The sequence below is a fragment of the Hesperophylax consimilis genome, chromosome 4 (genome assembly GCF_061612785.1).
Source record: "Hesperophylax consimilis isolate HC1 chromosome 4, BYU_Hcon_1.0, whole genome shotgun sequence".
Classification (NCBI taxonomy): domain Eukaryota; kingdom Metazoa; phylum Arthropoda; class Insecta; order Trichoptera; family Limnephilidae; genus Hesperophylax; species Hesperophylax consimilis.
The window spans coordinates 42463779-42491219 of record NC_142839.1 but is presented as its reverse complement, the minus strand read 5'-3'; the positions used below and the strand labels follow the sequence as shown (position 1 = coordinate 42491219).

General features: G+C 34.7%; 1 protein-coding gene across 1 annotated transcript; it reads left to right on the top strand.

The window, feature by feature from the left end:
* Positions 1 to 1355: 1355 nt before the first annotated feature.
* Bmcp (uncoupling protein Bmcp mitochondrial) lies at positions 1356 to 27254 on the top strand. Its single transcript, XM_089630970.1, has 7 exons — positions 1356 to 1517; positions 2550 to 2697; positions 5729 to 5930; positions 8229 to 8312; positions 14527 to 14706; positions 20780 to 20872; positions 23684 to 27254. The coding sequence occupies exons 1-7, from the start codon at positions 1454 to 1456 to the stop codon at positions 23801 to 23803; spliced, it is 891 nt and encodes a 296-aa protein (XP_089487096.1). The 5' UTR covers positions 1356 to 1453; the 3' UTR covers positions 23804 to 27254.
* Positions 27255 to 27441: the final 187 nt, after the last annotated feature.

The following is a 27441-nucleotide window of genomic DNA, read 5'->3' as shown; positions in this document are numbered from 1 at the left end:
CCCATTTATTTATTATTTTTTAACGATAAACTAATGTTTATAAGACAAGGTTTTTATGCATAGCAAAAGGGATAATAAATTATTACAAGCAATAATTAGTGAAATAAAAATATAATAATATTTGACAAGTCAAAATATTTCACCAACAAATGTAGATATAATATATCTCGGCGCCATCTAGTGGGAAATTTAAAAGCCTTTCCCACAAAAATAAAGTTGGTTGTTTACAGGTGAAAAAAAAAATAATAAGCGGTAATTGTTGATTGAAGTACTAGTACATATTGAATTATTTGGCGTGGTGGAAATAAGCCGACGTGGCTCAGTGGTCCAGAGCGTCTGACCGGACATCAGAAGGCGCGGGTTCAATTCCCGTCGGCGGCATTTATTTTTACTCGGGAGATATTTTCAATTTGTATTGATATTACAGGCGACTAATTATTGCTTACAATAACCATTTATTTATCTTCAATAAATATAATTTATTTTTCCCCTTATACTAATTTATTAAAAGATTGTAAAAATGCAAGTACTTACCTACCGTTAAAAGAAAATTAAATGCGGTACGAAATTAAAAATACGTGTTGCTAAGAGTCTTCAGAAATTAATTTTAGTTTCATGCAGATGGTTTAAATAAAAGCGGCAAGGTTTATTGCCATCTATCAAAAAATCACTTAACTAAAAGTCAATGTCGATAACAAAAATTCCTTCTTAGTTTTACTGCCATCTGTGTTTTCGTCAACAAACTGTTATGGGAGATAATTTTAAAATGCTGCCAGACGCTTGCAGAAATACATCGAAAAGATATAATTAAATTTGATTATTAAAAACGACAAAATCTTAGCTTGGATATTTAGAGCTTTTTTTAGATTACCCCCACACAGTAGGCTCGGAGGACAATAATATCCCTAAGGGCCTTTGTCATTTTTGAGGATGCTGTTTGGTGTTTTTTTTTAAGGATAGGAAGTTCTAGGAAGGAAAAATGTATGAGTGTAAAATGGTGCAAGACGATGGGTTGAGAGGTCAAATGGTCTCCTCAAACAAGCCTTTCCCGTTACGGCCCTCCACGCAGCTGGTGGGTAGGCATCCACCATCAAGACCTGAACCCACCTCATCCGATGAACCCGAGCACCCCTGCTAAGTTACCAAACGTAGCACAACACTTGGGATGACCTGTGGCAGAGGTGTTGGTTATCCAATAAATGATTCCCTGGGCAACGGTACCCACCCACCATTCAATTTGGTTGATTTATTTAAGAAAAAAGTTTTTATTTGTTATCTACATTTATTTATGACATAAGATTAAGAGCCAGTCTGGCAGCACTATTTTCAAACACGTTCGCCATCCGTCAGATTTGTTCCGCGGTTTCCTCAGAATTTCCCGGGCTCCGAACGTCAGTGATTCAATTCGATATTTTGTCGAAAGTAACTGAATAATTGTTATATTGTGCATGTAATGGGAGATAGCGACTGGAGACCGTTTGTGTACGGAGGGCTCGCATCCATTACCGCCGAATTTGGTAAGATTCTTTGACCTACAGTTAACCTATGTGCATACGATGTTCTATGGAGGGGGGACGTCAAGACAAATCCACGTGCTGTTGGGAGTCTCGTCCTGATACATAATACGATATGATTCACAGCTTTCGTATGGCGTATTGCGTACGTTCAAGTTAAAAATAAATCATGAATGGAGTTATATTTAGATTTGCATGACATTCTGTATTTACTTTGTAGAAAAATAGATAATTCAGCGAGCTGCGGTGAATCAGTCGCCGCTGTGACGCAAATGTAATGAATGATTTATTTATTTGTTTATTATTTTTTTTGACTCACTGTTGTCTATAACATAATATCACAACGAAATGAGAAAAAAGTAGAAATGACAGTAAATACACAATTTGAATAAAGCAATGATAATGGGCCAAAAATGTAAATGGAAAGATAATGTTAAGTCAAAGATTGAATAAGGTTTTGATAGTCATTGATTTAGGTCTTGCTCAATCAAGCAGAAACGTACAAAAAAAAACGTACGTAAAAGTACATTTGTGTTAAGGCCAAATGAAGAAAATACCATACTTGATAAAGTGACGTTTTGTTTAAGGCCAAATGAAGTCAATACCATACTTGATAAAGTGACATTTTGTTAAGGCCAAATGAAGACAATACCATACTTGATAAAGTTACGTTTTGTTAAGGCCAAATGAAGACAATACCATACTTGATAAAGTTACGTTTTGTTAAGGCCAAATGAAGACAATACCATACTTGATAAAGTGACGTTTTGATTTTGTGTCAACAAATCTAGTACATAGAAGTAATATCCAAAGACAAAATGAATGTATAAGGTTGATACTGCAATTATTGCAGTGCTTCGTGATGTGCGTGGGCACAATTCTTCGTCACTGCAAGGGCTCCTAAGGGTTATGTGTGCAGAGGAGTAATGCAACTTTACCATAGAGAATATTACTAAGTTTCTTTGCATAGCAATTGATAAAAATATAATAATATTGCGGTGTATGTTGTTCTAGCTGTTGTTATTATTTTTTTAGGAACGTTTCCGATCGATACGACAAAGACTCGGTTGCAGATACAGGGGCAGAAGTTGGACGCAAGGCATGTTCAGCTCAAATACAGTGGCATGACAGACGCCTTCTTGCAAATATCCAGGCAAGAAGGTGTCTCTGCTCTCTATTCCGGGTATGTACACAAACAAACTGTAAACATTGTTAACAACTCAATTTTGGAATGATAAACAACAAAATATTATTTGTTTCTCTGTTACGTAAAACATAAACAGTTCATAATCTTATAATAAACTTATAGTGGTGTGCTAATTTTTATGAAGCTCCCAATAAAATAATTTAATTAAACTAGTAGTTCTGTGAACAGTAAACCTAGCGTCCAAAAAGTATGTTTCTAATTTTCTTTATTTTAAATTAAACCAAAATTTCCTCTGAAATCTTAAGATTTATAAAATTATATTGAATAAAATTTATATTAAATACCCACCTACTTAATTAATAAGCATGTAGATTTCACATTTGAAAAATAATCTTTACTGAAACATATGACTGATGCAAAATTTTCGCTATGCTTGTTTTTTTCAAAATAATGTTTTTGTTAATTGTACTGTCTTACCAGATAATGTGTTTATATATTTTTAATAAAAAATAGCGTACAATCCACCATAAGTATTTTCCCCAGAATAGCTTCTTACTTTCAGAGAAATGATTTTTTTTATCTTGCCCATCGGCTACTGCGGCGCACGACAGGTTAAAACGGCTACCATCTTGAAACTGGAATGTAAAAAACTAATTTACAAACAGATGAAATGCCAAATGGTTGAGTTAAAACAGGACTTTGCTATGCTCAGTCAATAAACTTAGCTTTTTGTTAATTGTTTAGCTTTGAATTGAGGCAAACTCTTTAGTTATGTAATTATTAAATAGGTTTGTGGGTTTCTTTGAATTTCTGGGTATTCTATTTATGTATAATAATTTTAGACAGTGGGAAATTAATATTTTTGGTTGGACTTACCTGGTGTTGTAACATTATTAATGCTGTTGTTTTCAAACAGTTGTTAATGTATCATGCTCCTACACATTTCTAATATTAGCTTTGCATCGCTGAATAGGAGAGTTCTTCACATAATAGTGTTATTTTTTTCCATGCAACGGAATAGATATTTATTCAGAATACGAAACAATAATATAATAATATTTTATGAGGCATCCCTTGAAGTTTATTTTCATTTTTTTGATATTGTTAATTTGATGTATAATTCCGTTGTTTAACTCTTGACAGGCCAAGATGCCAAATAAAACGTCTGTAACCAAGTGGGTCTTCCGTCAACCCCATGCATTTTTCTGTCTTATGGGCTTTTAAACTATAAAAATCCCAATTATGTATTCAGTCAATTATTTATGGTAACTTATGTATTTGTGCAGGAATACGTAAAACACTAAAATGATATGTCAAATATTTAAGCTACTATAAGGAGGATACTAATTTTGGGTACTACCTACTCCCGCACTTGGCTGCGGGATAGTTAACGGTTATGATTTTAATGTATTTTTTCAATTCAACTGGACCAGTTTTATCCTGATATGGGCATTGTCAGACTTGTTCGTTTTCAACTAAAGTAAGAATATTATAACATCAGCTCAGGGATTAATATTCTGAGTATTTTCCACTACTATAAGTGCATCAGAGTATATTGGAATTTTCTGAAAAATTAAAATCATGAGGCTAGCTTATAAAAAAAATGGAAATCAATTTTATTTATGGACTGACCCAGATGTTGTGCATTTCCTTGCTTGCCTGCTAAAGATGCTCATAGTATGGTGAAACCAGTCTATACTCTTTCCCGTTACAGGCAGAGTACACAGAGCACATAAATATAATATTTTAGTTTGATATGACGTTAATTATAAATTTATTCTGCATTATTCTCATAATTACTTTAGCCATGAAAATCTCTCCAGATTATTTTGATACTATAATTTTTTCATTGCCATTATCATAAAAGCTGGCTTATTGGATCAATTTCAGTTACTATACTATCAACCAGGAAATATGATTGTTGATTACGTAATCTGACACTTCAAATTCCATCTGTTGTCCTTAGTGGAAATTGTGGTTTCCAACTGTGATAATATATTTACTGGGTAAACACATTAAAATGCAATATTTCATTAGTTCATTTTATGAGCAAATTTTCACTTCCCAGAATAATATTGTGTGTAAGTTTAAAAAAGTTTCATGACGTTCATTAAACTATCCCATATAATATTATGTATTACATTATGTTGTCAGAACTGATTTCAAAACAACATAAAATCTTTCGTGAACAACATACGATACAGAAAGGAAAATTCAATAATATAAACATTGCCTAGTAAAAGATAAATAATAAATTGTATTATGTGACTACTAATCTGTTAGGTATATTGATAACTTGGTTTATTTTAGCATTAATAAATTAATTCTTTCCGCATGCCCAATGTGTGTATACAGAATGACAGGTGACTGTAATTCTTGCATGTCTTTTACACTAAATGAGCATTCATGTTTTGTACGGATTATTTGTGAGGCGTATTATGTGCCCAAAGGCGAGGGTATTTATAATTTTGGCAACATTGGCGTAGCCAGCTACTGCATTTGATGGGTCAGGACAATTAAACCATAATTTAATGGAACGGAAATTATGATATCGACGATGTCAGGCGAGTGTAAGGGAGGCAGAGTGCTGGGCTATTTGGCTAAATGGAACATTCGTTTCCTTTCAAATTTGTATGGAAGGCACTTCTATTGTTATTTTTTATTCTATGCATCACAGTTAAAAAATAAATGCAAACTAATCACGATAAATTATTAGGTCTCAAAGGTTACAGATTGCGGTGTCATCGCTGGCGGACGGCAGCGCGGAAAATTCAAAATGTTAATATAATATCATTTTGAATTTTATAGGGGGGTTGTTTGAACCCCCAAACCCCCTCCCCCTACCCCTCTGGGTATGCCTCTGATGTTGGATTTCCTAAAATTAATCCGAAACGCATTGAGCACACACCTAATTACCATAAACATTGGCTTACTTTACAAATTAAAGCAATTAAATCTGCAGCCTTCTTATTAAATAATGAATGGGGTGTGTTATTTATTATTATTTATTTTTAAAATTAATTGATTACTTGAAGTCTTAATTCTACGTTTAATTGGTTCATTCCAGAATCTGGCCGGCGGTGTTACGGCAGGCCACGTACGGCACCATCAAATTCGGCACCTACTATTCGCTGAAGGAGCTCCTCGCCAAGCACCGGGGGCCCGAGGTGTCTGAGTCGGTGTGGGGCAACGTGTTGTGCGCCACCGTGGCGGGGGCTTTCTCCAGTGCCATCGCCAACCCCACCGACGTAGTCAAAGTTCGCATGCAGGTCAGCATTTGTTTTATTCATCGTCGTCGTCAGTATTCATTGGTTACTATGTTCCACCCCTTGCAGTGATCATCAATAATGAAATTAGTATTCTCAACTTAACCTAACCTAACCTAGTCCAACCCCACTGACGTCGTCAAAGTTCACTGAAGGTCGGCATCTTGTTTTATTCATTAACAGTATTATTTGCTATTATGGATCCAGTCATGAAAAACTAAAGTTAATGTTATTTTTCACAGTTCAAGTGGAAGATACTCTGGTATCGTATCCAGTATCTCCCTGGTGATAGTCCACCATCCAGAATCAAAATGTTGCAAGAAATAACTAAGCTTGTTTTTTATTATTTTTTAAATGTGAATACTGTGAGATGACACGGTTGTTTTGCAACACCTCAACAGGTCAGAGAAAAGATCTTGGTTCTCCTGTCTGCCATTTGAATACTTATGATTCTTTATTTTAGCTATGTTTAGTACTTTCCATCCTTCTACAACTCAATATCTAATCTATTACAATGATTTACATGCGTGAAGCATGTCCTCTCCATATATTTTTAAAACTTCATATTTTGATTGTTTGAGGTGATAATTATGACGATATCAATTAACTACTGTTTTTTTATAACAGCAGTTTAGATATAGTGTAATCTCTAGCTGTTGAGTTCCTTTGTTGTCATGCTTATGTCTTATTAGCACAAAACCATTAGCCATTAACATGTTGCATGTGCAAATTAATCATCATTTTATTACTGGATATTTCCAAATCAATGCTCAAAACGTAATTCGTACTAGACTTATCTTGAGAAAATTACAACATGGTTACATTTTTATGTATTTCCTTTTAGCAAATGTTCTGAATGTTGATAAACATCCACCAATTTCACTTTGAACATAAATTTTTTCATGCAATCAGCTGATGACTTGATGATCGTTCCTAACCACTTTTAACCAGTATGAAAGATAAAAAATCACCTTTTATCTACTGTATTAATGCAATAAATTTAATTGGATAGGAATTTCTTTGTATATAACCCATTATTATGTTATCCGCATATTCTCTCATGAGGTTGTTCATAAAGGTTATCATTTAAATATAACAATAAGAAAAAATTATTAACTTGTTTATATAAAAATAATTTAAAGCAGAATAATAAGATTTGGACTTGGAATCAAACATAACAAGATGCTACCAATCATACAGATACTCGACACTTGGCACCGGCAGCAAGAAAACCTTGCGAAGTGGAAAGACGGACTGTCTGAACCATTTTACTTAAAAAGTGGTGTCTGACAGGGAGGATGTATGTCTCCAATAATATTTAAGGTATACATGGATGAAGATGAATTTACTCACTGGTTAAACCAGAGGTTCCCAAAGTGGTCTATATGCACTCCCAGGGGTCGATATCGGCTTGCTGGGGGTCTATGCCAGCGATAAAAAAATTTGGGGGTCCGCGAGATTCAAATGGGGGTACATACGAGCGGACCCCCATTTACCTCAACTCAATATTAGGAGTTCCGTAAATGACACAATACACCTAACACAAATAACACAGTTTATGTAATACTAATAATAGACTGAGAAATTACTTATTTGATATTTGTATGTTTATATATCGTAAAGTTCTTTTCTCGTCAGAATTAATATATTGAACCAAAACATTCCACATTGGAAGCCGCGAATTTTCCTAGTTCCCCAACTTGTTTTTGAAAAACGTCCAGGGTAATAATGACGTTCAACATTTAGATGTACTTCATACAGACTTCAAAACTATGTTTGAGGACATTTTGACTGTGGAAATGGAATGTTGAAAAATCGGATATCATATGACAAGAAAAACTGATTGCAATAAGCGCTAACAAAGAACTTAAGGGGCAGTTCTGTAGAGCCAGCTACAGAAAGAAATTCCCATTGCTTATCCTGCTCCATTTTCATTTGGTGTAATACCACAGAAGGGCGCCCCTGTCTACACAATGCAAAAATAGATGAACTATATCGCCACCCGGTTGTAGGGCAGGCAAGGGAAGGGAATCTTTTTACGAAACAAATAAATGATTATCACATGGGACGTTAATAGTTTTAGGAAAATTCAATATTCCGCAGGCAGGGGGTCTATGGAAAAAAAATATTTGGCAAGTGGTCTACTAATTTCCTCACATTCCAGATTTTTTTATCATTATCATATATTTGATTTATAATTATGAATTACGAATCATTTATTTATTATTTTGCTGAAATAGCTCAGTGTTGTGTTCCTGCAAAATTAGATGTGTATTCTAATAGGTTTTGTTATTTTTTCAGGTGCTTGGGAAGGGTGCTGATCAGAACTTAGCGAGATGCTTCCAAGAGATATACATGAACGAAGGGATCAGGGGATTATGGAGGGTAATTTAATTTTTGCTTATGTTTCTTAATAAAATATACTGCAACCACCGCATCATGTGATACATACTCCGTCCCATTCCAGCAGCTCCGTATGGATGAGACAGTGTGTGTATCACAAGATCCGTTGTGAGGTGTGGCAGTGTGATCAGTGGCGACGTGCGATACACATTCCGTCTCATTCCAGCAGCTCTGTACGGATGAGACATTGTGCGTATCACAAGATGCGTTGTGAGGTGTGGCAGTGTGATCCAACGCAAACTGCAGAACAGCAAAATGACATTTACATTTTTACTTCAAATATGCTCAAGAATCGGCGAGTGGCGAGCAGTGAGATCTATTGTCTCTGATAGAAGCTTTCTTTCACAAGTTCCCGCGATTGGTTGGGTCAATTGTGAATGTCCCCGACTTTGGCATCTTCGGTCTATATGCGCGCCATAGAATAAACGAGATGGCACTATCTCTTTCGTCTCAGTAAAAAGTATGTACCGAAGAAAGCTTAGGGACGCTTAGATCATGGCCGTGAGGGCGACAGCACGATGAATATTACATGTTTTAAAGAAATGGTGACACAAACATATGTCGGTTTTTCATTTTACACGCTTTCCATGCGTGGAACAATGGTTGTTTTTAAAGTGTAATTCGGGAAAGGTTTGGAATAATTCTTTATTTTATCGATGTAGAATAAAGCTGTATCTGTATCTCTGGATACTGCGGACGGGCATTTCAAACTCTTATTTAATTTACTTTAATGTTGTGCACAACTACATTAAAACGTAATCTATTAAAAATAATTTGCCATAAGTACATGGATTGTGTAGTTATTTTCAATTTACTATATTAACATAATATGTGTTTCAAGCCGTGGACATTTTTCGCAATATCAAATAAAGATTAGTCACATTTTTTTCAAATGACCCACCATGCCTGGATCCCTAGAGCTGCCTCTGGAGTTACGCATGATGATTTTTAATTGTTTGATCAGCTCTATCAAAAATAGATTTACGGTTGCGGTAGAGAAAATGATAAATTACAAGACCTGAAAATTTGTTTAAGAGTTAGTTGTTTTAAAGCAATATAAATGAGATAAGGCTGTGTACTTTTGGTTTTCCTGTGTGTGAAATGAATGGATGCAAATATGTAAGATTCTTCTGTTTAATTATATAATGATCATCGTAATATATCATCTTCTTCTTGTCATATTCCGATCGTAGACCGATCGCTTTGACAAGGTGCTTCCTGGCATCTCTGTCCTGTGACACTTTAGCAGCCTCTTTCCATTAAAGGCTTAGCCTCTCCTCGCACAGTCTCTAGCGTTGCATAGCATTCTTAATTAATTTCAATTAAATCACCCAGTCAGAGAAATATTCTCGGGTCTAACTGAGGAGTGGGGTGTGGGGTGTGGGGTGTGGGGAGCGGGGAGCGGGGAGCGGGGAGTGGGGAGCTAATCTATTTACTTACACAATATTTAAATAAATAAATATTATTTACTTGTAGTTACATTATAATTGCACAAATAGTAGGAACGTCTAGTTACAAAAATATCATAAATATTGTATTATAAAATCAGTGCAAATACCTAGAAAGTAGCGACGGAATAGCGAAAGAATATACAGTGAAACTAACATAACCTGTTGAACGCCAGAGTATAAAACAGAAAAATATTAGAGGAACCTAACGTTTTATTAGCCCAAACGATGCTGATTTTGTTTTCATACGTTTTTCAAAGCATTAAGGTCAAAATCGCATTACAAATTATTCTAATAAGAATCATATTAGAATGCTCGAATGTTCTCCAGAGACCCATCGGCGTTCCACAGGTTATGAAGAATCACCTTAACTCTTTGCACGCGGCTGTATCAACAGTTGATACGGAAACTTTGACGGCCGATATTCCAGCGCTCTTTCATCATAAAATTATTTCTTGCTCACTTGGACATTCGTAGAACTATCACGATGCTGACATCTACAAGAATTTCTCACAAATAAAATTGTATTTCATAAAAAAAGATCGATAATCAAGTGCACCTCTTCGCGCCTTTTAGTCCTTTAGTTTACATTTTTGTCAACAGATGGCGTTAGTACTAGTATGTCATTCATAACTTTTCATAACTAAAAATGATAAGTGATCATGGTGTCCCACTTGTGTCTATCAACGCAGTGGCCTAAGTACACACACGCCGAGTGAATGGCGGGACCACATTCAAAAGATATGGTACGTCTTTGTACGAAATTTTATGTTTTTGTTTTTATAAACATCTAAGAGTGTTGACACACGAGGATTTATTTTCATACTCTGGAGAATAATCTGTTCTGTCTATATAGTCCAATAAATCATGCTAGAATGCTATAATTTGACATTTAATTGCTTGCATAGGTATTTGAAAATATGTACCGCGTACGGGTATAGATAAAACGGAGCAAATTAACGCGTTCAAAAGGTTAAACTAGTGTCACAACACCTGTTGCCTGAAATGTACAACTTTGTTGGAGCAGATTACGCGAGTCACACACTGGCAGTTTGAGATTATGTGTTTGTTATAATTATGATTGAAACAATTCAAAAGTTGTAACCGGAAACAATAAAATATTTTTAATTAATTTTATCTATGTAATTTAAAAATACATAAATATTAATAACTAGACATCGGATTATATGCACTAACAAAGTGCCAAAATATGCATGCAAATATGCACTAAAAAAGGCCGAAATATGCACTAAAAACTCTTGTAAAAATTTGCCAAAATATGCACAATGCAAAATCAAAAACCATTTATATTTTTATATATTTTAATTAAAGACCGTACAAAAACAGTGAAATATTCTTAAAATTATGCATAGTTTTTTTGACAATATACAACTAAGTATTTTTCCAAATTTTGAGCTCAAATTTGTGACGTTTGTCACCCAGTATTAATTTGTATGCCGAAAACGACCTCTCTACGTCAACTGACGTCATTGGACAAAATTTAAAATTTGGCTCCATTTCTGGAGATATCTGTTTAGGCAGGGACTACATCAACGGCACCTGTGCCGTTGATGTAGGCATTAATGTTCTTCATATCTTCAAGACTCGGGTTTTTAAGCAAAATAGAGTATAACTGTTTACGAATCTTTTCTGATATTGAATTAGAAAGGGCGTTGGCGAGTTCGATCATTGTTTCCAGTATTTCTATTGCTTTAATTAGAGGAAGGTTTTTTGTTTCCAATTTTTTATGGTATCTGGTAACTTGTGGAAATGTGTTGAGATGAGGGCGATATTCTGTTTAATGGATGCGTCTTCAAATGCTAGCTTGCTTGAATGAATTGCAATGGCCTCAGAACTGTCAAATTGCCCAACTACTTGTTTTAAGGCCTCAAAATTTTCAGCATAGAATAATACTGCCTTTAGCCAAGTACCCCATCGAGTAATTATGGGTTCTGGCGGCAATGCTAGATTTGGCAATTGCTCTTTATAAGACTGCACACGCGACGTTTAAAAACACTTTTTTTGTAGAGGAAATCAATTTATTAACATTCCCATACTCTTGCCGTATCTCTTCTGCAAGGCGATGAAACCCGTGAGCTAAGCAGGTAATGTGTAGTAAATTTGGATAAAAAGTTTGCAAGGCTTGGCCAGCTTTCACCATGCATGGCACAGCATCAGAAACAAACATGCAGATTTTTTCATCCACAGAACAATCGGGAAACAAAGATCTTATGGAATCATTTATGAAACGAGCAACAGTTGAATGATTTGTTTTTTCTAGGATTTTACAGGCAACCAAGTGGGGAATAGAGGGCTCCTTTGTTAGTTTTCCAACTGTCAAATTCGCTATATATCGTCCACATGAATCCGTAGTTTCGTCAGCTGATATCCAGAGTAAATTGTTCTGCAGATCTGCACGAATTTCACTTAATACGTCTTTGTGGATAGCGGACAGGTAGTTTTTTCGAATCGTAGACTCTTCAGGGACTATCTGGTTCGTGCAATATTTCTTGAGGAATTTTTGGCATACTTGTTTATTCAGTTGATGAAATGGAATATTGCAAGCAACAAAAAACTCACATAGATCTTTATTAAACGCCGTCTTCTTTGCACAGTCCGAAGTTGAAGGCATAACTTGTGTCAGCAGTTGCTGGTGACTTGTTGATGGTTTATTTCTTGCTGCTATGTGGGTTGTAGTATTTACGTGTTGGTCGATCTGATATTTTTTCGAACAAGGTATACGTTTGTCACAAGTCTTGCAGAAAATCACATTGTCATCAATTGTGAACTGACCGGGGTAACCTTTAATCCAAGATTCCATTAAAGCTAGATTATTCTTTTTTACTGGTGGCATTGTTAAAACTTTCGTAACCAAACGCATGTGTTTTAAGCGGGTGATTGAATTATTCTAGGGAGCTAGGTGACACTTACGCGTAGGGCACGAGTGCGGTGGCTGATTCGACCCGAGCGCGTATTTCCAATCCCTACCGCGATTCAGTCGGGCCAGCGAATTACGGTCACACCCTCACAGAAACAGATAGAGTAACGAAGCGCGTAGGCGACTGAATCGGTATAGCTTTTGTAAGGTGATTTATGCATAACAATCCCTACCGCGTTTCAGTCAGTCAGCCACCGCGCTCGTGCCCTACGCGTCATCGTCACCTAGCTCCCTATACGTAGATGATACCTCCCGCTATTAAACGAAATATGCACGATTTGGGAAAAAAGGCTGAAATATGCATTAACGTCGTAATTAGAGAGTTATATGCATTTGCATATGCAAATATGCAAATGCATATAATCCGATGTCTATTAATAACTATGTGTGTAATACTAGAAAAAAATATTCATTTAAAAATTTTTGACCGGTCGGTGGCTGAGTTGACATCACGTTTGGGTCCCACCCAGGCGTAGTGTGTTCAATTCCTCGACTGGCTAAGTCCTCCATCACAACACAAGCAATATTTTCCGCTTACTGTGGTGGTAATAGGAGATTTTCAAATATTGTCAGGTTATTCCTAACCCGGGAATGTTTGTCTTTCTTTTAAAAAAAAAAAATTGTCAAAATCCCACTTTAAAAGTTTTTTTAGCCGGTCTCTTGGAAAACTTCTTAACCTTTAGGCTGTTTTCAAATGTATGGATGATTTCCCTTCCACGCGGCACATTATTTCATCTCGTCTTGTCGACCAATACTTTTTAAAACTAATTAAATATATTTCCCATGATCATTTTTTATGTATACCGTGCTCAAATTACGCATCCACATCTAAACTAATCATAAATAACTCATAATAATTGTTTTGGGGCCATGTTTATATAAACATAATGACATATAATGGAGCAGATAAAACATTACTGATTATAAACGCCGCCAGCCAGGCCGTACCGGGCGGTGCTTGCGTCTTTTTGCTTTTGAATTTTTATATCACATTATTTGATTTACGCTCCGAGCAAACTCTATATAATGATTTGTTTATGAACTTATTTGCATGGTATGCAATCTTTTAAACGTTTTTCATTTAAAAACTCGAGAATAATGAAATTAAATTTTTTCCCTCATAACAAAAGAATAATAATATTTTTTTATATATTAATCAATAAAAAAATCTGTTGGGCACTATGTTAGCTAAAATATTATATTTAAATTAACACACATTGTGTACCAAAATATACAGTCTCTAAAACACGAAACAAGATGCAGCGTAACATACTCTGTTTGCAAATCAAGATAAACAAATAAATTTATTGAACATATTTCTGTACATGTGGCTAGAGATATGAATGGGGAATTTTTACAAATGAATTTCGGTTCTATATCGTGCTTGTATGCAGTACAGTGAGGTCTCAAACCGAGAAATAACGTGAGAGGCAAGCGTGATGAAATGACTATAGATGCTTCCCGCCAGCTGGGGATTAAGAGAGTTTTCACTGTAACTTAAAATCATAGGTAAAATATCAGTCTGTTGGTTTTGGATAAAAAAGTAACATTAGTTTTTTTTTAATGCAGGTAAATCGTTAAATAGTTTTGGGCGTAGGTATGCGTTGCTTTCGTTAACTTTATCTTGTGCAGCCAACTGGACGTCTTCTGTCATTCTGAGTATATGTTTGGACAATTGTGTAACGAGTAGCTAATGATAATTTAATTTATATTATATCTACATTAAATCTAATGTCCTCCACGCTGGGGTATCACCTGTGATGTAATGTTTGTGTGTAATGTATTTAATGTAACTTATTTGTGTTGTTAGGGAGTGGGCCCGACAGCGCAGCGAGCAGCCGTGATTGCTGCTGTGGAGCTGCCCGTGTACGACAAGTGCAAGCACAAGTTGCTGCCGCTTCTGGGCGACAGCGTGGCCAACCACTTCACCTCCAGTTTCATCGCCAGCCTCGGGAGCGCCGTGGCCTCCACGCCTCTTGATGTCATTAGGGTGAGACTGCCAACAGATTTTATTACTGCCGATAATAGACAAAGTAAGCTCTCTGGTCTAGCTTTCTTTTTTTTAACTGATTTTGGTCGACCTTTAACCTTCTTGTATCTTCTTGGATTGAAATTTGTCCTTCAGTTTTCCATCCTCCAAGTGATATGTCCTGCCCATTGCCGTACCTGTTTTTGAACTACATAATCTGGTGTGCTTCATTATTTTATTTTTGTATCTCTTCGAGTGATACCTATCATGCAAATTACCATCTCGCATTGCTTTATTTTAAGTTTATGGACATCTCCTTTGTGTCCTTATTTGGCATGTTGATCTATATTATACATTATACAATTTATTTAACCTCTCGGACAAAGACTATTATTTACTTTGTGTTCCTTTGCGAACTGTCAAAACATGAAAATTTTTGTGATATTTACGAGTTTTGTTAAAAGCTTCATAACTCACGTTTTGGGAAACGTAGCCTCATTCTAAAAAATGTTTTGGAAAGATTATGAAATTCACTATCGTATTGTATTGTTATACGTAAATATTTGCGTTTCTAAATACAGGGTGTATCGGCACTAACCCGACAAACTTTAACCAGCTATTCCTTAGCACATTTGGAGTAAAAAATGTTATGTGCACTTTGCTGTCCGGTAACGTTTTTTTTTAATAAAAAATTAATTAAACATATTTTCACCACATGTCACCACTGTTTTATCCTTTGTCAAAATTTGAAAGCAACATCGCAACTCTCGCGTGTTGCTGCGAACGAAGCCCGTATTACATAATCCAGTACCAGAAAAGAAATATTTTATTTAACAATAATGATTATTCACATTTTTCGTATGCGAATCACTGATTGTCTTCTTGTATTGTACACATCAGTTTTATTTTTGTATCTAAATTGTTTCACCTCTGGAATGCTTTGGTTTCACCTCTTACGCGTTTCACGTATTAAATAGTCTAATTTTGAAACTAAGAAACTAATTAGTAGATTTCCTGAATTTATAATCGAAGTCCAATAATTCTGAGCACTTTTAAAAACAATTTTCCTCACTTAGGTACTTATCAATAATAATAATTGGATTATTTGAACAGCGCCGTTGTTTTTTAAATCACCGTAAGTGCTCTGTCAAAATGTTACTTGCTAGGCTATCCTACAACGTATATTTTTTAATAAATTTAGTTATTTACAACTTCGCGGAATGTGATTTATGAATATTATTGCTTATGTTAAAAGCCTTCCAGAATTACCGGAATATAACGAGCAGCTTGACACACTTAAGTTTATTTCCACTAATTTGAAGGTACAAAGAATGTATAGTTTTAAAAACAATCCCGATGAATCAAAAAACGGTTCATATAAAACTGCTGCGCAACACACTGAGACAAAGGAAAGCACTCACACAAACGTCATGACTGCATTGGATTGACCACCTGCAAATGAATGCTGCCAGATTGCTAATTTATTTAAACAATAATTATTAAATTTTATTTAAAATATCGCAATTTTTTTAAAAAATCGACAATAAATTACAACTATAATTTAAAAAAAATATTCTTAACCCCACGCTTTTTCGTAATTGATTAATTAATTCAGAATTTAAACGTTGCTTGAAATGACTAGCCGTATTTGGTGACCAGATCTGAATATCCAGGTTCAGAATTTAAACGTTGCTTGAAATGACTAGCCGTATTTGGTGACCAGATCTGAATATCCAGGTTTAGAATTTAAACGTTGCTTGAAATGACTAGCCGTATTTGGTGACCAGATCTGAATATCCAGGTTCAGAATTTAAACGTTGCTTGAAATGACTAGCCGTATTTGGTGACCAGATCTGAATATCCAGGTTTAGAATTTAAACGTTGCTTGAAATGACTAGCCGTATTTGGTGACCAGATCTGAATATCCAGGTTCAGAATTTAAACGTTGCTTGAAATGACTAGCCGTATTTGGTGACCAGATCTGAATATCCAGGTTTAGAATTTAAACGTTACTTGAAATGACTAGCCGTATTTGGTGACCAGATCTGAATATCCAGGTTCAGAATTTAAACGTTGCTTGAAATGACTAGCCGTATTTGGTGACCAGATCTGAATATCCAGGTTTAGAATTTAAACGTTGCTTGAAATGACTAGCCGTATTTGGTGACCAGATCTGAATATCCAGGTACTTCCTCACCTTCCACTCCTTCCCTTAGCCATAAAACTTACCCCAATTCAACATAAAAATTGTTTAAATTATCGGATGTAATGAAATGCATAATAATTAGACCCCAAAATACTTAATTATTCAGGGAAATAAACCCCTGAGTCATCAGTTGGAAATACCAACGACATTAAGTGAAATTAACAATGCAATAATCCTATTATTGCATTGTTTAAAATTTCACTTAATTATTAGCATTAACAAATAATATTGGGATTAGCAAATAATAATTTACGACAATTTACTCGGAAATCAATAAAGCCAGAATAATAAAAAAAGAAAGTTATCACTTACGTCGTCTGTAAGTGGCTTTACCAAAGTTTGATAATGCCGTCAGAAGGTGAAACAGCTGTCACGCGTAATAATAATTACAACTAGCAGAACTTGTTTATAAACACACTGTTTTTATAAATTTTTTAATAAGACTGTTAAAATAAAAAAAATCTCTAAATTGAAATGGAGTTCTACAAACTAAACTTAAAATCAAATAAATTTATTGCGAAGGTTCAAAGTACTGTACTGTAATATTATATTAAATAATTTTTACGTGTTTAATTATTGTTTAAAGTCAGATTAAAGCGATTAAAAAACCCACCTGGCAATTCTTATTCGAGTTTCGTTGTTTTTACGTATTGGCGCGCTTACAAGCATCAGTCGTCTCATTTTTAACCATTAATATTTAGTGTGTAGGAAAGAGAGAAGACGCTTTTCGACACACTTGTCGAAAAACTTGTTGAATGCCGACGGGCATACTCTTCTACAGATTTTATTAAATATTGATATGTAGGTAATATTGATGTGTAAATGAATGACATTGTGAGAATTTTACCAATAAATAATAAATGAAAATGCGGACATGTAGTTTATGTTAATTTTTTTATTGGAGCATTTGTTCGAAGTGACTACCATTATTTTCGATGCAAGCGTGTAGTCTTGTTATATTTTGATTATTTAAGTTTGCAGGATTTGCTTTAATTTCTGCAGCGGCTTCCATCACTCGTTCGAGCAGTTGCTCTCTTGAGGCTATTGGCTTAGCATACACTTTTTCCTTGAGAGCCCCCCACAGGTAGTAATCCAGGGGGGTCAGGTCGGGTGATCTTGGTGGCCAAGCAATGGCCGGACTTCCACGGCCTATCCAACGACCAGGAAACTCGACATCCAAGTAGTTCCGCACGGCAATCGAATAGTGTGGTGGGGCTCCATCGTGCTGGAACCACATTCTCCGTAGTAATTCGAGGTTCACATCTTCCAGAATCTCGCCCAGTTGCACTTGTAAGAACTCCAAATACATCGGTCCATTTAGTCTGGGAGGCAACTCGATTGGACCGAGTATTTGATTTCCCAGGATTCCTGCCCACATGTTGATGGAAAATCTGTCCTGGCTCGACGACTCCCGAACAAGCTTGGGGTTTTGTTCAGCCCAATGGTGCAAGTTGTGCACATTTAGCACTCCTGTTTTAGTGAACTGTGCTTCGTCGGTAAACAATATGTTTTTCATGAAGTCTGCATCTCTTATGACATTATGCAGCATTCTTCTGCAGTACACGACTCTGGAAAAGTGGTCATTCTCCATGAGGCCTTGGCAGCGCCTATAGTGAAAAGGTTTGAGCCCGTGCTTCTTCAGAACTCTCCATACCGCCATGTGTTCCCTGTGTCCTATCATCAGAGCGACCCGACGCACGGACAGCGTGGGGTCTTCGGTAATTAAGTTCAGGATTCTCTCCTCAACTGCCACAGGAACGATGTTGTGTCCTCCGCCGGCGCCTTCAATCCGTCCGATGCCACAGTCACGCAATTGTTGATACATCTGAAACAAAACAACAAATAACAACTGCTTTTATTATTCAGCTCAGTAATAATGTCAAATAAACAATCGCGGGCTTTTTCACTCATTTTATTTTTAAAGAACACTTATTTTAGGCACATATCAGAAAACTTACGTTTTCTCTTCATTTATTTCATTTTTTTATAGTAAAATGTATAACAAAGTGTTTTAAATTATAATTTTCTTAACTAGGTACGGTTGATATCTTGGATTCACAGGGGTGAAATTGAATTCAAGTAATTTAAATAATCCCATGGTGAGAAAGGGAGTGAATTCAATTGCAGTGAATGATGCATTTATTAGAGATTAAAATTAATTAACTTTTTAAAACGCCGTTTAGTGACCACTGAACACAAATCACCTAAAGTACAATTTACATTTTTAAAGTTGGTGGCCCCTTGTTATGTTTTTAATGTTCCCAGTTTAAATTTCAAAAGCGCTTTTTGGCATTATCAATGAATGTAAATAGTTTCAATAAACAATTGATAGGGTACAAACCTGGACAAAGGTAGCATGGTGTGGGACGCGTCTTCCAGGAAACCTCATGCGATACTCCCTTACGGCTGCTCGTGAATTTCCATTGCAAAATCCATAAACAAAAACAATATCTGCTTGCTCGGCAGGTGGATAATTGAGGGGCATATTTCAACAGTAAAAACTTAGATAACAAAACAAAAACGAAACTAGAAACTTGATGACATGCGAACTCCCAAAACAGCACTGACCACTGATACGAGACGGGGTGGCGGGAACCACACGGGACTTGAGACAGAATATGTGTGAAAGAGATGACAGTAGCGCGGCGTTGCCAATTATTTTACCCCTATACTGTGGGCAGTAGCGGAGTGTGGAAATTTTATTTATTTTTTGTTTTTAAAAGAAAAAAAATGTTACCGGACAGCAAAGTGTACATAACATTTTTTACTCCAAATGTGCTAAGGAATAGCTGGTTAAAGTTTGTCGGGTTAGTGCCGATACACCCTGTATACATTTTCTGAAAATGTCAAAAATATGTAAAAATCGCTGACCATTATTTCAAAGCTGTGAAAAATGTACTTTTTTCTGAGTATCATAAAGAAATAACACTTTATATATTGAAGAAATATAATTAAAAACTATTAGTCACCTCAAAATATTAACCGTCCAAAACTATTTTTAATAAATTATTTAGAAACGTAATAAATTATGAACGAACAAGATGACAGATCCAATCGGCTTAGATAATGCACTTCTACTTTCCATAGATATTCTTGAATACAGACGCGTAGCGTTATTCATTATCGATACTCTGTTTTTTAAATCATGGCAATCCGTATACTAGTGATGGAAATAAATCGATTTTTGTAAAATCTCGCGCGTTTACGTGAAAAGACGTTCTAATGTTTTGACCGCTATTATCATATTTACGTCTTTTGACGTTCTAATGTTCTGAGTGGTTAAGGTTAAAAATCAACTAATTTCATTCTAAACCTGCCCTCATCAGGGCAGCACTACAACAAATTAAAAATTCTGTATATAAATTACATTTGTATAACTTTATTTGTAACTATATAAATAAAAATGTAAATATTTGTTTGTTCAAAATCTTAAATCTCAAAAAGTTCTTCACTGATTGCTTCAAAATTTTTACAAAACGTTTCATTCGAATACACATGTGTTTTTATATTGCTAAACATGTTTTTTTGAAAAACAGTGCCACCTGTTGGACAAACATGCGTTTTTTTTTAACAGCGCCATCTGTTGCACGTAAAAGCGACACGCGCTATTGTTTCTCTATCTGCATAGATAGCCTGAGCCACAGCAATATTCTTATAAATATAAATCACCAGTAAAGTACCATCTATATTAAGTTTTTGTTGTTTTGACAACCATGCTGGAAATAGTAAACATTGAATTTTATTATAAAACCAAATGTGCAAAGTTTGATAAACTATTTATAATAATAATATGTTTGTTATATTTTCCAGTGCTAGATTCTAGAGTGAAAACCAATGTTAATTAAACTTATAAAGTTTAAATATTTACCATACTTTGGTATGTTTCAGACAAGATTAATGAATCAACGGAAACTGAAGAGAATAAGCAGTATATTACCGGGTGAACAAATTTATAAAGGAACCATTGACTGCGCAATGCAAGTGAGTAAAAAATATTTTTTGCCGCCTTATAAGATAAGTACATAATTTCATCATTTTGCATAAACTTGCCACACCATTTTGTTGATTTCTGTTATGCGACAAACTAATGATGAAAATAAAATTATTTTTATTTTTGAATTAGTAATAATATTTGTTACGCCGAAATGTGTAATGATCTGCCCTTTCTACTTCAACTTTTTCTTCTCTTCTTTCTACGATAAATTTTCTTTAAGTCCCATAGGTAACTTTTCCATAAGGCTTTGGTTATGTATATATCCGGGGTAGGAAGGTCCTCCCTGCCGTCTTTCAATCCCTTGCCTCTCTCTTTATTACACACCCCTTCAAGTGTGTACATCCTAGTTTGTCTACGTGACGTACGACCTTGAACGTACTCATTTCACGTGACGGATCAGTATAAAAAGGCTTCACCGAACGTTGTGTTGGTTTTTTGTTTCTCGGTTTAGAAACCTAGTTATCTATGTATGTGTGGTATCCCTTGGTTCTTTTGAGATAGAGTGAGTTGAATTCATTACCGCTGTGTTTTAAAGCCATCTCATAAACCTGATTTTTCTGAGTCGCCTGCTCTTCAAACTAGCTACGTGAGTCTACCTGTCATAGGATTATGTGAGTATAATAAAGTGTTAGATTTTATATATGTGATATACATACGATAAATTTATGGTGTTAGTTGTCGGCGCCATCCATGTATATATTTTGGGAGGGGAAGGAGAGGAAAGGGAATGAATTTTTTTTCAAGCTAAGATTGGCTCCTCCTCTTTACCAAACAAAACTGATGGATGATAATTTGAGCAAGGCGATCGATATCTGCGTGTCTGGATATCACAACCGGCCGGGTCTCCCCTTGTTCCAAATCGGCAACCGTCACGCCAGAATAAAGAAAACCAGGTCTCATCACCAATTTCAGAATTGCCCCAACCTCAAACACCTCCAGGATAATCTACTTTACTGAGTGTAGAAGGGGAAAACCATGACATCCCTTGTCACGAATCTAGTCGCGAAAATGTGACACGTAAGGTCCTAAGTTACGTGCCACCTCTAGAAAACGTTGTAACTCCCTCGTCGTCGGGGATTTACATCCCTTTCTAGGTCAATAACATAGGTAACACGCGACAATCTTGTCGACATTTAGCCTGCTTTTTAGCGATAGGTTGTGTGCCTACCCATTCAGCCAATTATCATGTGAGATATATGTAAGGTCTACTCGAAATGCCAAATTTAGGATGAGGACTGTCTGTATTTTAATATTTGGTTCCAGTATTTATTTTATGAGGTTACTAGCACCCTCGTGTATTAGGTATGGGTAACTTCTACTGAATACCTATCCTCTCAGGTAGGTATAACCGGATAATTGGTTTGATTTTTGCATTTAATTTAAAGAGGCTGCCTACCTCTCGAAAGGTACCTGTTGAGAAAAGTTGTTCGGTTGGTAGTTTTATTTCGGAGATTACCATCTCCCTCTTTTGACTTTAGATTTGTTTTTGTGCATCCCAATTCGTAACTTAGAAAGTCAAACAATAGATGAAAAGTATTAAATTAGAAAGTCAAATAACAGAAGAAAAGTTTTCATTTTGTTCCGTCTGGTTGCATCCGATCGCTTTCAATTCGGGAGGTCATACGCTAGCAAAACTTCCCCTTTGACTGACTGTACACCGCGCCTCTCAGCCTATATATGAAAAGGTCATTGGCCTGTCTCTCACTCACAGCTGATTGACAATCCGTCTAGGGTATTCCTTTTAATGATAACATTATTTGGGCGGCAGGTGTCGTAAACTTAGTTCCTGTACCTCGGTTGTATCCGTCTTTTAAAAGGGGTCCTCTGGAATTTAATAAATAATATAAAAAACTCACCCAGTTAGTCACCTCTCATTCTCAGCGTGAAGCTTACCTGGTTACACTATATAGCTAAATCACTTTAATTTTCGACCTCCTCCCTACGCTTATAAAAGGGTAATTAAATATTCCTGTAAATAAAATTGTACCTCCCTAATCTGTCAGGATTCGAACCCACAGTTAATAATCTATTTGATTCTCTGGTTTTCGGTCTCCGCGGATAGAATGCCATCTCGCCAAATCAATAACCTAGCCCGATTAAACACTTCCTGCCTTTATATGTTCACTCTGTTTTAAAAACGCAATCATTATTTTTATCATTTCCATGTTTTTAAGACAAGTCACTTAGTTTGAACTACATATTTACGAAATCACGTTTAATTTAACACATTTTATATTATAATCGCGATCGCCCAACCCTTAGCGCCCCTGGGGTGATTTTTCACAAAACGGCGCTCTACAAATTATCCAATTATTATTATTGTCATTATTATTAATTGTATTCTCACTGAGTCGAGCCACTTTCACTTCACACAAACACTGGTTCAATAATCTTTCACTTTAATTCAAAACCCAACAAAGCTTTCTAACACCATCTGAATTCACTAATTAACTCTAATTTCACACAACACTTCTGATTTGTATTGATTTCTCGGAGCTGCCAACGTATCTAAGTTCAAGACTCGACTGTTTCATCGATCTCTGCTCCTTTCCCGTGGGAACATGGCACTTCTAGCCCGCCTGTCAACAAATCCCCTCTGTTAGCCCAAACAAAAAATTTTTGGAGTACATTCATTTCGTTTATTTATGTGGATATACAAAACATCACAAATGGGTTAAGGATGTATCATTATTTAATATTCATTTTACTAGAGAAACAATGATTTTTCATTTTGCTTTATTTTATGATACAATAATATTGTTAACTTGTTGTTTTCTTATAATATATTTTTTTTCCAGTCGGTCAAGACAGAAGGGTTTGGAGCGCTCTACAAAGGTTTTATCCCCGCGTGGCTGCGGATGGGGCCCTGGAACATAATCTTCTTCATCACATATGAACAAATGAAGAAATTCTACTAAACAGTAGTTGCATTATTTGAGTGCATTTAAACAAACCTATCGTTTTTTTCGATAGTCTCCTCTGTATTGCATTTTCACCGCTTCATGATTTTCTGAAACGTGTTTCAACCAATATTTCGTTGGTTACTTACTCTTCAATCATTTATTTTTATAATAATAGTTTTTTGGTTAAGCTTATAAGTGCAACGAGGTGATTAATTATTGCAAGTGCCATCATATTAACTTAAAGACAATTTTTATGTCATTTGTGTTAAAATTACCACGCAAATATCAAAGTTTTGTTTTATGTAATTCCATACAAAAAATATTTAAAACTGGTCGCAATGGCTTTAAAGCTTACTAAAAAAACTTGCAGAGTGAATTCAATTTATTGTTTCTTAAATGAGCTTATTACTCCATAATGAATATTTGCAGACCTACGTTTGCAAGACATTTTTAAGTTAATTTAATTTCCTGTCATATCATTTGCAATATTTCTGACCACAAAGCGATTATATTCTGATAAGGTTCAATGAAATGGACAAAAGGTATTCCAGTAACGAAGGTGCTAGATTCGTGATTGCGTAAAAAAACATTACATAAAGTCTTGTGTGGTATTAAAATGGTGTCAATAATATGTACCTCTTTCGTGTAGAATAGATCTCGATTACTAGTAATTACATAATTTTATCATTCCTGTTCAGGCAAGAGTAATCAACCTCAAAAACATGTTTGAGGTGCGTATGAAATGTCACAAGTATTTTTTTTTTTTTTTTTACAATTTCCATTAACATTTTTTTAATCAAAATTTTTTTAAAGTGGATAAGTTTTTAAAATTTTAAGAGTTGCATAAAAGGATCAAATGCAGATTTAAAATCTGTTTACTGTGGCATCCCTGAGTTTAGCTCTTAAATTTTTATCATTAATGTTGATATGAATGCTGTTGCCTGTACAGGAATGATAAGTGTAAAATGTACATATTGTTATGTACAGTCGTGTTTGGCAAGAGTTGTTTGTTTGTTTTTATGTATTGAACTGAAGTTGTTTGTATTTTTAGTTCGTGGTGACGTTTTTCGCATAGTGAATTAATCTCAAAATAGATCTTTTTATGTCACTATAATAAGCGCTACTTATTCAAACTTAACTTATTTATTGTAAAATGACAAGCTAACCCTTAGTAACAATAAGGTTTCCCATAGTTTTTAAATTTATTTTTCTATGAATAAATAACTTGATATTTATATAAGATTTACTCATTTGGTTGTTTGTTTTCCAAGAAGTTTTAGCAAATTTAATTTACTAAAAATGCATTATTCTGTAAAATGTTGCAATTTTTTTTTTACTGTAAACACTGTCTCACATGGAGAAGATATTGTTTTTTTTTTGTACAACATTAAACTTTGAATATTTAAAAAGAAATTCTTATTGGAACCATTCAGAATTATTAGTTACTATGCTCTTAAATTTAAAGTCTTGACATGAATTATTTTGAAAAATGATAAACGTGTTATTGTTAAACGTTAGTAAAATAGGATTAATTACGTTACAATTATGTACACACCATTACAGTAATTAAGATAACCTTAACATTTCTCATAACTATGAAGTTACGATTCGTAATATATATGTATTCATGTACAAGCATTTGAGAACCTGTGAAAGAATTTGATATTTATTTTTATTTTGGGACTACATTTGCTTTCTTATTTTTGCATAGGTTAATGATCCAAATTTAGGATTTTCATAGTCGGAATTCAATTAATATAATTTAATTAATATTTTTGACAATAATACTGAGCTTACATGCCATATATAGATGAAAAAAGAAGTAAAATAAGTAGAAAAATGGTATATGTTCCAACACCACCCATTTTATTGTGACGGTAGGTACAATAAAAAATAAGAATGTATTGTCAAATTATCGAATTGATTTTTGGTGTTTTTTTAAAAAATGAATTATTTATATTATCTCCACACGGATGCTGTGTGGAGGATCTTTTTAAGGAAATAAAGAAGAGGAAGTTCTGAGGAAGGAAACAGTTGTGAGGGGTGGGTAGGAATCTGGGCTCAGTGAGTCCAGGATTGACGGAAGTAAGGCGATGGAGTCCTGCTGGAGGGGTCAAAGTGTCTCCCGATCTAGAGCTAGACAAACCTCACCCCTGTTCGCTGTAAATAATGCAGGAGTAAAACAAGTGTGAGTTGGTAGTCATTAGGAATTTAATAGCATTTAGATTCCTTGTTATTATTACAGTATTGGATATTGAAATACTACTTAAAAACTAATATTGAGATACATATGTACATCTAATGAAACCAAAAGTTAAATTGTTGAAGGTATTAAAGTAGGGTACAAATAATAGCACGAAGAAGGGTGGCTTTTGCTGTGCGAGCATATTTATTTAATAATAATTTATCTGTGACTTGCCAAATTGTTTTATTTTTAGAAACCTTCGATAAATATCCAACGAGATTGGATGAATTTTCAATTGACTGGAGATTGAATAATCACAACATTGGATTATAATAAAGTTTGTTTTTATGTTGCAAAACTTCTTATTATTGTTAAGTTCTCTTTGGTTTGTATTATTTTTACACATTACAGCCGCTTCAGAAACAAAATGTTATTTGACATTTCTTACTTGTGTTTTGTGACTGGATCTGCATTTCCAGGTATTTCTCAACCCTCCTCTCCCCCATCTATTTCTCTTCCTAATTCTTTCAGCCTCACACCATTCCATAAACTTGGGATTCCTCAGTACCACTGGCTGTGGGTGGTTAGGATTCTTGTAATTTAATTCAGTATTTTTGGAAACTTCAGTTCTCGATTTTTCCACTATGAAAATATTTATCGTTCTCCATTATATTGCATTTTTCCGTTATCAAATGAAAAATTGTGTTTATTGTAAAATTGTTTTATTTCCGGTGACCTTCTGGTGTGATTGATGCCTGTAACGGACTATTCCATATCTTTGTCTTTTTCTTATAAATTATGCCAATCTTATGTTTTCTATATCGATGATAGTCATTAGATAAACAGTTCTTCAATTCCTAAAATCATTCTATTCAGGGCATGTTTGGTTTTCATTTGATATCTGAATAATATCATTTCCCCAGCATTTATTTTTCTAACCCATGTGAAAGCAGCCATATTTATTTCCATTGAATGTGTAAAAAATGGCTCAGAATTATACTGGGTCAAATAAATTATTATATAACAAAAAATTGCCTTTTGCAACTTTAATTATTAATTACCGAATTTATAATGGGATATTTTTTCTGCTTAGTTTCTCTGTGAAATATAACATTTTGTATTAACTGTGATTTGTTTATTTGATTCCTTTTCAGGAATATGCGTAGATGTAAAAGGATAGTGTGTGATATATTTTTGAAAAAAATATAAGATTAATAATTATTGTAAATTATCACAGTGTAGGTACTGTGTAAGTTTATTAAAATGTTACTAATTTGTTTGCGTGACTCAATGTTATACCAAAAATATTTAAATTTTAATAAATAATTTAATTTACTTGTATTTGGTGTTCTTATTATTTAAGTTCTTCTTTAAGCCTTAGACACATTACGCTGTATTATGTGCTTGGCATACATATACGCATTATGTGTTGGGGTGACACACTATGCTATAATCTTCCTCATGAGAG

What these genes read in the sequence shown, in the direction of transcription:
- Bmcp (XM_089630970.1), top strand. Translation starts at nt 1,454, where the DNA reads ATGGGAGATAGCGACTGGAGACCGTTTGTGTACGGAGGGCTCGCATCC. An exon ending in CGCCTCTTGATGTCATTAGG is followed by an intron (nt 14,707 to 20,779) that starts GTGAGACTGCCA and finishes GGTATGTTTCAG; the next exon opens with ACAAGATTAATGAATCAACG. An exon ending in CCATTGACTGCGCAATGCAA is followed by an intron (nt 20,873 to 23,683) that starts GTGAGTAAAAAA and finishes TTTTTTTTCCAG; the next exon opens with TCGGTCAAGACAGAAGGGTT.